General features: G+C 43.9%; 1 protein-coding gene across 3 annotated transcripts in view; it reads right to left on the bottom strand.

Annotated features, from left to right (window-relative positions):
• Nucleotides 1–11,541, bottom strand: part of EGFLAM (EGF like, fibronectin type III and laminin G domains) — a 185,305-nt gene that overhangs the window by 131,823 nt on the left and 41,941 nt on the right. For 2 of the 3 annotated variants that reach the window (XM_039222917.1, XM_039222919.1), the window contains exon 1: nucleotides 1,622–1,905. The exons of the other annotated variant lie outside the window; for it this stretch is intronic. In XM_039222917.1, the coding sequence (XP_039078848.1) occupies nucleotides 1,622–1,742 (121 nt within the window). In that variant the 5' untranslated portion in view covers nucleotides 1,743–1,905. Of the gene's footprint in view, nucleotides 1–1,621; nucleotides 1,906–11,541 lie in introns of those variants that run through there. 3 annotated transcript variants of the gene reach the window in all.

Below are 11,541 nucleotides of genomic sequence, written 5' to 3'. Positions count from 1 at the left end.
AAAAAAAAAAAAAAAAAAAAAAAAAAGAACTAAAAATAGAACTACCACGACTGGGTATCTGAAGGAAATGAAAACAGAATCTCAAAGAAATATCCACATCCCTGTGTTCATTTCAGCATTATTTACAATAGCCAAGGCAGGGAAACAGCTCATGTCTATTGATGGATAAATGGATAAAGATGTTGTTTCATACATCACACACACACACCACTGAACAATGAAATACTACTCAGCCATAAAAAAGAAGGAAGTCTTCCCACTCGTGAAAACACAGATGAACCTAAAGGGCATTGTACTAAGTGAACTAAGTCAGAGGAAAGCAAATCCTGTTTTATTTCATTTACATGTGGAATCTAACAAAAGTCAAACTGCTCCTAGAAGCAGAGCAGATTGGTAGTTGCTGCAGTGGGGGGTGAGGGGGGAGAATGGGTAAAGGTGGCCCAAGTATATAAGCTTCCAGTTATAAGGTGAGTAAGTTCTGGGCACCTAACGTAGGGCATGGTGACGACAGTTTACAATATTTGAAAAGTGCTGAGAGAGTAAATGTGAAAAGTTCTAACCAAGGTGATAAATGTGTCAGCTAACCTTACTCTGGTAACCTTTTCTCAAAAGGTATACCAAAAGCATATGTCAAATGACCACATTTGTACACCTTGCATTTACACAATGTTATATGTCATTTATATCTCAATAAAGCTAAAACTAAATAAGTAAATGTGGGGATGGGGAATAAAATATAGCTAAATCTCCAACTCTATTCCTTTCCTTTTCCTTATTCTCTTCCAGAGGGAACAACCATTTGGTGCTCCTGTGTCTTACCCCATGTAGGTTTGCATACTTTGGTTTTGTCTGCACATTTCTTTATTTTTACTAGAAACAACATAACTGTCTAGCGGTAAGACAATGGATAGACTGTGGTTTATCCATACAATGTACCACTATCTTTCCCCCTTGAACATTTATTTCTTTAAAATGAAAGAGAGATCTAGTTGAGGAAAGATAAAGAGAGATGTAGGAGAAAACCCCTGTAAACTTGAAAGCATTCCTCAAATAGAAGCCAGCTTCTGAATCTCCCCTCACTGCTGGCTTGGCAATCAATCATTCTTTGGTTTCTAAATCCATTGCCATTGGCCCAGTGCATTTCAGTTTACAAAATGTCATCACTGCCGTCTTCTGCCTGTTTCCTTTTCTCCTGCTGGTTAGTGCTCTTCGCCCCAAATTATAAGCATCTTAGTGGAATTTTGGAAGGACCAGTAGTAAACATGTTTGTTCAACCCAACATCACCAGAAATCAAGTGATCTGCATGACAATATGGGACACAGGAGAGAGAAATTATTTCCGCTTTAGAGATAAAGAAACTGAAGTCTGGACTGGGTTGACATAAAATCTGATCAATGGGGCAGGAGGCAGAGACAGTGAGTAACGAAGTAGAATTGCTCTTCCTCCCTCAGTTGTTCTTGGTGATTCGGTACAACCTCTTCTTCACCGCCCCCCCGCAGCCGCTCCCATCCCTGGGGGCTCCCATCCCTGCCAGTCACTCCCACGTAGATGCTGGTGGTTCCCCAGTCTATTTCTCCAGCCCAGCCCTCCCTCTCAGAGGGGCAGGTCTACGTTACCTACCTGCCAAGTGGACACAGCTATCACCTGGGCATCTCAAACTTATGTCAGAACTGAGACATAATGCTTTCTCTTTAACCTCGGCTGCATCAGTAATCCTTGTACTGCTAAGTGGCATATCCATCCACCACGATTCCCAGAAGCCTGGAAGTCACCAGTTAACATCAAATTAAGCACATGGTACCAATTCTCTCCCATTCATGCAGGCCTCAGAATCCTCCTCGACACAGTGCCTAGAACAGCACTACCAGCTGCTCAGCGTGCTGTGTGCAGTGGAACATATTTGCTGTTTGTCTAGACTCCGCCGGTGGTTTTCTGGTCTTTCCAGATCCTAGGAGATACCGTTTCCTTCTCACAGCTTATACTGCATTTACTCTCCTCAGAAGAGTATGTGTTAGTAACTAAATGAAACTTGTTTTCTGCAAAGCATGAAGGGTGTTGGAGTCATATGATTGGTGGCTCTAAACTTTGTGTGTAGGAGGCATATATGAATGGCCATCTGCTGAAGGAAGCACCAGAGACACATTTGCATTGTGAGTACAGCTTTTTTCTCCTTGTGTGCTTGTTTGAAGTGTCCTTGAGGGTTGGGTGGGTCTCCAGCTGGGGGCTGAGCAAGCACATGGTTTGAGAATGTAGATTACCGGGGTATATACACAGAGCAGGCAGGTTAAAAGCCAGAGAAAGCCAGCCAGTAGACCCGCCTTTGCTATGGAGAGATTCCAGGCAGGGCAGGGTGGATCTGGAAAGGTCAGAGAACCATGGGGAAGTCTTAACACAGGGCCTGGCATCAGCTTCAGAGATAAGGAGAGAGGGGACTGTGGAGGATGAGAGCCAATCAAAGTATCCTCTCTAAGTCTCTTCCAGCTAAGTGAATGAAACTAAAGAGACTTTCCTTACATCTCTGAGTCATCAGGAGAAAGTCCAGTCTCTGAAACAGGGCAAGTCAAGCCCGAGCTACACTCTCCAAAAACTCTTAATAAAGCAGAAAGTTTTGATAATGGTTGCAACAGTGAGGTTTTCTGGGATTTTATCTGTTATGATTTTAAAACATACTAGCATGTCCTCATTATTAAAAAAAAAAAAAAAGACAATAGTAGGCCATGTACTTGTGGACTAAAGATTTAAGCAGTCGCATACAAAAATCCCACTCCTATTTAATCAACAATGGTTAGAATGACGGGGAAAAAATATATTATGCAAGAGAAAACTAGTTTTGAAGAACTATAGCCTTGAAAACTAGTATAATGCATTTGTACAATATATCCTGAAGCTGTGTTCTTGTAAGCTAAAAGCTATAGTTCTGAAGAGATAAATAAATAAAAACTGTGTTACTTTGCCATAAGGGAGCTGTATTCTTGGGCTTTCTTCTGTGGAGGGCTTTCAACACTGTATTAGGTTTTTGCATTAGAAACTTCTGAATAATTAGGTCAATTTCTCATGGTAATTCTATTTCATAAAATACTTCAACTTCTTGAGCAAAATTCATCTCTGATTCAATTAGTTTTGTAATCCAATTCATAAAAACACTTCAAAACGCAAACAAAAATATCATCTGTGACAGAAATACATTGCTAGCTTTTTAGTTATTTGATTTTCACGGAATGAACCAAGTTATACTTACTGATGCAATGGAAAGTGCCCAGCGTAACTAAAAATAATCAGGAAATTTTGAACAGGGGGAAAAATGTTTATTTCCATATTTTTAAAAAATATTTTATTTATTTTTGAGAGAGAGATAGAGACAGCATGAGCAGGGGAGGGTCAGAAAGAGAGGGAGACACAGAATCTGAAGCAGGTTCCAGGCTCCGAGCTGTCAGCACAGAGTCCAATGCGGGGCTCGAACCCACGAACCGAGAGATCATGACCTGAGCTGAAGTCGGACGCTTAACCGACTGAGCCACCCAGGCGCCCCTATTTCCATATTTTTGAAGCTGGCTCCAAGTATTATTACTAAAGCAGCATGAGGAAAACATAACCAAAATCTGTCACTAAAGCCTCCTCCAAGATGATGTCTTCAAGGCAGCCGTAAAAATGTGTGTTTAAGACAGAACAGTGTTTGTTCTAGTTACCCAGGGAGTCAAGAAATTCTCAGCCTCTGAGGAGCAGCATGCGGTGTTTTCCAAAGCCCTCCCAGCTTCTCAGCGTGGGGCTGTTCTGTTCACATCAGTCATGTTTCCCTTTGAACGCCACCCTTCATAGCATAAAATTCCAGAACATTAATCCACCGTTTCACACAATGTAATTCTCAAATGAAATTCACCCTTCCGGGGTATAATTTCAGAATGCAATATACAACCCCAGAACGTCAATCCACCATTCTAGAACCCAATTCGTTACTCCACACAACCTTGGTTTTCTTATGAGTTAACCAATGGGGTTGATTAGATTATTTCGTTTTGTTTTTAATTTTTTTTAATTTTTTAAATGTTTGTTTATTTTTGAGAGAGAGAGAGGCAGAGCACAAGTATGGGAGGGGCAGAGAGAGAGGAAGACACAGAATCCGAAGCAGGCCCCAGGCTCTGAGCTGTCAGCCCAAAGCCTGACGAGGGGCTCAAACCCATGAACTGTGAGCTCATGACCTGTGCTGAAGTCAGACGCTCAACCCACTGAGCCACCTAGGTGCCCCCTGATTACGTGATTTCTAGTGTCTCTCATACTCTGTGAAATGTCCCTAATGCCACAGGCGGGAGTATCTGCAAAATACCAGAGAGGGGACAGGATCACTTGGAGCAGTTCACAGCTGCCCCTTCAGACCCACACAAACAGTGTCCTCTTTTAGAAGCCGCCATGTGGGTCCTCCTTTGGCCACTCAACACTCCTTGGCTGGAGTGTGACGTTCCAGGCTACATGCCTATGAGAGCCCAGGACCCTATGGGTAGAGCACTCCACAAGTGCCCAAGACCCTGGATTCTCCACCCAGATGCCTGTTTCCTGATCCTCATGGGCTTCTCCTCTGGATCTGTCCTTCTGAGGGTGGTTTGTGCCCCTGGTGTGTGCACCCTCAGGCAAGAGGTACGGCGAATGGATCGCAGTGTGCCACAACAGGTGGTGGACATCTTAGGGTTGGCGGGGTGTCTGCACGTGTGCACGGGGGCCCCCTTCAGAGAAGGACAGAGGAAGAGGTTCCCCCAGACCAAGAGTTGGAGGCCAGTTCCCTCCACATTGCCTCTGTTCAAAGTGGAAATTCAAGGAATCTGAGAAATCTAAATTTGAACATAGTCTTCCAGGTCATTATAAAAGTGTATTTGTCAGGAGAGAAGGAGAGAAAACATTGTATCTAAGAGTTTGCTGGCTTAAGTAAGTTTTTACACACATGGTGTACAAGTGACCGTGTGAATTTTCTGAGTTCGGTTCGCTAGGGTCAGGGGCAGGCCTGCCTCTGGGCGTCACACTGATTCATAAACTGGGCTCAGCGGGGTTGTGAGGGGATCTTGCAGAGCACTGTTCCTGGCCCAGCTGGGAAACCTGGGCTGAGAATCTCAAGTAGCAGCTCCTGTTAAGAATCTGCCAGGGGCACCTGAGTGGCTCAGTTGGTTAAGCATCCAACTTTGACCCAGGTCATGATCTTGTGGTTCGTGAGTTTGAGCCCCACATCAGGCTCTGTGCTGCCAGCTCAGAGCCTGGAGCCTGCTTTGGATTCTGTCTCCCTCTCTCCCTGCTCCTCCCCCGCTCACACTCTGTCTCTCTTTCTCTCTCAAAAATAAATGAACGTTAAAAATGAAGAAAAAATAAAAGAAGAATCAGCCAACAGGCCCGAGAGGACACAGATGCCAGAGACAGAGGCAGATGCTGGAGAGAGTGACAGACAGCACACAGAGTTGGCACTTAGGAGAGGAATGCTTATTCGACCTACTTTAGGCCCAACTACATCCCAAATTCCAGCTGTGTCCGAGAAGGTAAGGCAAAACACAGCTTTTGAGTGCCCCTGGGTGCGGGAGCTCGCGCACTGTGATCGTCGGCTTTCGCTGACATAGCTTACTTTTCACTGTGTCATCTAAGACAGGAAAGAGGACGGCCCTAAGCCTGCACTTGCCGGCCTCCTGTTGCCCCACACACACATGCACACATGTGCACACACATGCACGTGCACACACACATCCTCCTGGCCCCGAGCAGAAATAACTTAAACTGTTTAACGATGATTCATCTTTAACGATGGCTAAATGTTAAGATCATTTAACATCTGCGGGAGGACAAAGAAAGATCATAGGCTATTAAACTTGACAAAAGCATGTGAACAAAAATACAGGACAGAAACTTCTAAGCTAGAAGGGGTTTTCAAATTCATCTAATCTGGTGGTTCTCAAATTTTGGAGAGCATCAGAATCACCTGAAAGGCTGCACTCACAGACTGGTGGCCCTACCTGGCGTCAGTAGATCAGGGATGGGGCCCAAGGATCTGCACTCCTAACATGCTCTCAGGAGATGCTGGTACTGGGGGGGTTCCTAAACCACAGTCTGAGAACCACTGGTGTGGCCAAACCTCTGGTTTTAATGATGGAGAAAGTAAAGCTCAGAGAAGCAAAGTGTCTTGTGTGAGGTCATAGCAGCTACCGAAGAGCTGACACTAAGATCTTGATTTATTGAATCTCAAACTCCCAAATCTCATGGAGCTGTAGCAGCCTTCAATTTGACCCAGGCCTCTTACTAGGTTGTACCAGTCACTCTTAACCCTTTTTGTAGCTGTAACATACATCGAACTCCTCTAAGAGGACATCTCTGGTTTAGGGAGGCTGCCTCTAGGAGATATTTCAAAATATCTAACTACCTGGGTCAAGAACACTGTTACAATGAGTGTGGGGAAGCTCCCAGGTGGTCCTGATGGGCACCTGCCCTTGGCTGAGCCCCACCCTGAGACCCATTCTTGTGAGTGGGATCTCATCCATTCCCACAGTGTCCCCCAGCTTCTGCCAAGTGTATCTTTTCATATCTAAGTAGACATATCTAAGTGAGCATCTCAGCCTTGATGGCTCACAAATACCCCAAACTCCAAATGTTCCAGAATGCAACCATTATCTCCACCTCCCAATCTCTCTCATATTCTCCATAGCTCAAAAACCTGTAGTACCTTTAACTGCTCCTCTTATGTTCCAAATACAGCCCTGATGCTGCCCCCAGTAGCCCATAGGATATAAACTCTCTGAGCACAAGGACTTTTGTATTCACCCTGTATTCTTGACACCTATGATAGTCTCTGGAACACAGTAGGCATTCCATAAATATTTGCTGTCTGATTGACTACATGTCTGCCTGAATAAATCCCTATCTTCCTTCTTGCACTCCTGCCATGACCTTAGTTCAGCCCTCTATCAAACAGTGCTAATGTCACCAAATAGCCACACATCCGAATCTGCTCTTTAAGGTGTTCAAGTTACCACAGAACTGCTAGAAAAGAAGAAATCATGGGTGGAAAGAGTGAGTCATCTCTCCAACACTAGACCCCTGTCTTGTTGGAGACCAGAGTCCATTTGGTCCAGGCCAGAGACCCACTGAGGCTTAGCTCAGGCTCCAGTCTGAGGACTAAATGGAATGTGTCATTCCAGAGATCCATGAGGGTCAGGGGCTGCTACAGAAAACTGGATCAGGTGGCATGGAAGGACACTGGGGAAGGGCCAAAGTAATATTTACTTCTAATATTAATTCTCCTCATCCCATGAGCCGGAGGCCACAACCATGTAGGAGATCTTTGTAAGGGCTAGGGATCATAATATCTATAACCAGCCTCTTAAAAAGTTCTCTTGGATGACCTCAGGAAAATGGCTTATTCTCACAGAAGGCAGCCTTCATAATGCTTCTGGCTGTTAGATGGATGACATTTTGGGTTATATGACTACAATGAGGGTCTTTATGAGAAAAAAAAGGATCACTATGAGAACACCACCATTAGTGACCATTGCTGCCAGCAAAATCCATGGGTGAATACGAACTTTAATGGGGAAGCTTTGGTAAAGAGGACATTTGCACAGCTTCAAAGAATAGTTACTAATCACTATGGTGGTTTTATCATGTGTCTACAAATTCTTTGATATTATTCCTCCAGAAGGTGGAGCTTAACGTCCCTCCCTTGAGTGTGTGCTGGATTTAGTGATGTACTGCTAATAAATGGAGTGTAGAAGGGAGAAATGGTAGCTTTACAGTGGAGAAAGATGGCAGACACTACTCTAACCAAGTGATCCAGGTTAACATCACCAGTGAAAAGACATGTTGGTATCAATTGTCCCTTGATTTGATTGGATGTGAAGGATACTTCAACCCTCTGGTATTCCTGCCCAAAATGCACAGCTCCAGTCTAATCATCAGAAAATATTAGACAAACCCCAGTCAGGATGACAGCGTACAAATTAACTGACCAATGCTCTTCAAAAGTGTCAAGGTCATGAAAGACAAAGAATCTGCCACAGATTGAATGAGACTGAGATACAACAAAATGCAATGCAGTGTGGTACCCTAGATTAGATGCTGGAATAGAAAAAAAGACAGTGGAAAAACTGACAAAATTTGAATAAGGCCTGTACTTTAGTTAATAGCATTGTACTTATGTTAATATCCTAATTTTGATGAATGTATCACGGCAATGTAAGGCATTAACGTTAGGAAAAGCTGACTGAGACGTATGGAAACTCTACACTTTTGCCACAATTCTTCTAGAAATCTAAAATTAATTCAAGAAATAAAATTACTGAAGAAAAAAATGCAGATTCTTCTTTTTCATCATGATCCCAGTGGGAGACCCTTTTATCTCAGGCAGGGCCCCTTTCACTAGGCAAGGCTCTCTCCCTCCTGGAGCATGACCTTCCCAGGTCCTGCAAATCAACAACAAAAAAGCTGGTATCATCCTTAACTGCCCACTTGTGGGGACTGGGCTGCCCTGTAATTCATCGCTCTTTCTCATATTCTCAGGATCAGGTTTCTTTCCTGTGTCCTCCTGGCAGCTCGGGCTCTGCACCAGATGGCAGCACATCTGCTGAAGGGTGTCTAGGCTACAAATGCCTTAGGAAGCAGCTTCCACCTTTCCCTCGTGCTGTGCCAGAATCTGGCCTCTGCAATTTTCAGGACGGTGGCAGAAAGCATTTTGCCAAACCTTCACCAGGTTCCTTCCTGGTGAAGCCACTGGGTTGGCAGAACACGAAGCTTAATGAACAATGAGCTATGTAAGCATGTGCACAATCACAAAAGGCTTAAAATAGCATGTCCTTCAGAGAATAGAGAGTAATAGTGACTTAAAAATGGAAAAGAAACCAACTGTATTCCTTATCCCAGAATGCTGGAAACTTTAAAGACAGTAGGTTCATAGTTTGGGCATGTGAATTTGTGAAAGACGGCAATAGCTGAAATTTATGGACCACCGTCTTGAAGCCTGACACTCTTCAGCAGTTTATAAGGAGAGTCCCTTCCGCCACAGAGCCAACTTCAAAGGATAGTTTGGGCAAATAGGAAAAAGATTTCCCCTCCCAGAAGATACAGACCCCACCCCAGGCTGGGCACTAGGCCAGGACAGAGGATGGAATTTCTGCCCCCAGGCCGTTGCATCCTCAACCAGTCATGATTAACAAGGTGATCCCCAGCTGGATCCCAGAAGTCTGCAACTCGCAGCTGCACCTGCATGGCCCCGACATTATGAAGCTCATTCTGATAGCTCTGCAAGATAGATATTGTTATACCCATTTTTAAAATGAGGAAACGGAGAACAGTCAATTCCTGACACATTCAAGACCACAGAAGGAAGATAGCCAGGATGTGACACCAGGACTCTTTGACTCCAAAACGGATATTTGTAATCACTCCCAGGACCGTGTGATGAAATAGCCACTGGAATGGTGATGGCAACATTTACTACGGGGGCAGGAGCTGCTGGCAAAAATCCTCTCACTTGTGTATCTTGCCTATTCTGCTTTTGGACCCAAACAGCAAGTCTTCCCTTGCCCTTTCTGAGTAACATCTTAAAAAGTAACACAAGAGGGGCGCCTGGGTGGCTCAGTCGGTTAAGTGTCCGACTTCGGCTCAGGTCATGATCTCACGGTTCGTGGGTTTGAGCCCCACATCGGGCTCTGTGCTGACTGCCACCTCAGAGCCTGGGGCCTGTTTCCGATTCTGTCTCTCTCTCTCTCTCTCTCTCTGACCCTCCCCTGCTCATGCTGTCTTTCTCTCTCAGAAATAAATAAAATATCTTTAAAAAAAAAGAAAAAAAAGTAACACGAGAAAATTTTATTTCTCCAGATTCGGGGTTAGGGACAAACTGACCTAGCAAGTTATTCCTCAAAAGAGAAATAGTGGGAGCAGCTAAACTGGACCTCATGTCTCAAGGAGCTTCAGGAGGGTAGCAAGGGGCATGTTGTGGGAACCTGGGATTTGGAAGGCAAGAAAATGTAATGGAATTGAGACTGCAGGGTAGAGGGGAGGTCAAATCTTTAATAAAAATGGCCAAACATAAAAAAGGTGGAAGTGGACATTAGCAATTGAGAAAGGTTATGGGTTTATGGACTGCTTATTATATGTTAGGCACAGTTCCAGAGGCATTGGATATATTAATCACCAGTCCCCACAACAATCCTGTGAATTAGGCACTACTATTTTCCTGTTTTAGGAGTGAGGAATCTGAGAGGTTAAGTAGTATTCCAAGGTGAGGGAGACAGACCATGAATGGAGGACAACTCCAGAGCCTCGAGGAGAAATTCATGGAGTTTTAGTGCCAAATGTAATGAACCAACCAAGGGCCCCCAGAGACTTCTGGGCTATACTGATCATAAAATAAAAACCAAAAAACCTGGTTTTTAAGGACCAGATTCTGTGCTTAAATACCTTATACATATTTTTCTCACCTAATCTTCACAAAGATCCCCATTTTACAGATGGGAAAAGTGAAACTGAGAGAGATCAAATAACGTGCCCTAACCATATACTTCATAAGTGACAGTTAGAAGTCTAAGTCAGTTGGAGTCCAGAAGCCAAGTGTTTCAATCACTAGGCTTATAGCACTCCCTCTTGTTATGAAAGGTGCTAATACCCTTCCTCTTCTCTAAAGCTCCTAGTCCCACATCACCTGTGCAGCTCTGTTCAATCAGGAGCAATAAGCTTTTATGGTCAATTAAGAAAATATAATAGGAGCGTCTCACACATAGGCTTTGGAAACATAAAATGCTTTTAGTACATATTTGTGGAATGAATGAAGGAAGGTCTAATATGGTGCTATAACCTGTGAAGAGACTGAAGTTGCATAAACATTGACCATGCCTATCAGGACTTATGATATCAGTAAGAAGAAAAGATAAACAGAACTGAAGCAATAAAATATGAAGAGTTGTCCACTGTCCAACACAGCAAATCATGCCGTAGGTAGAAGAGAAGAGGGGCTAGGATCACTAAAGACTATAAAATCTAAGTAAGAAAATCAATACCCAGTAAGTGAGATTTGAGATATGCAAAGTCACCTTTAAGAGATGGGGTGACAAGACTTAAATGAAGTACAAGGCTAACGGTCACATTGGATGCACCTCCATGGTGTCCTCCTAGCTGGCATCCTTTTTGATTAGTCAATGTGCATGCCATACAAATTGTTAAATATTTTGACTCCTGGGGCCCCTGGGTGGCTCAGTCGGTCGACCATCTGACTTTGGCTCAGGTCATAATCTCGCGGTTTGTGAGTTCAAGCCCCATGTCGGTCTTGCTGCTGTCAAAGCAAAGCCCGCTTTGGATCCTCTGTTCCCCACCCCTCTCTTTGTCCCTCTCCTGCTCACACACTCTCTCTCTCTCTCAAAAATAAACAAAACATTTAACAGTTTTTAAATATTTGGACTCCTGCAATCAGTCAGAATAGGCTAGGTCATGCTGATGTAATAAATGACCTCCAAAACACAGTGGCTTACAACAGTAGGACTGTTTTACTATTCATTCTACAAAACCACTGAAGGTTGACTGCAACTCTG

The sequence above is a fragment of the Hyaena hyaena genome, unplaced genomic scaffold (genome assembly GCF_003009895.1).
Source record: "Hyaena hyaena isolate Hyena2069 unplaced genomic scaffold, ASM300989v1 scaffold_1212, whole genome shotgun sequence".
NCBI classification, from domain to species: domain Eukaryota; kingdom Metazoa; phylum Chordata; class Mammalia; order Carnivora; family Hyaenidae; genus Hyaena; species Hyaena hyaena.
This window is presented reverse-complemented; position numbering and strand designations above follow the sequence as displayed.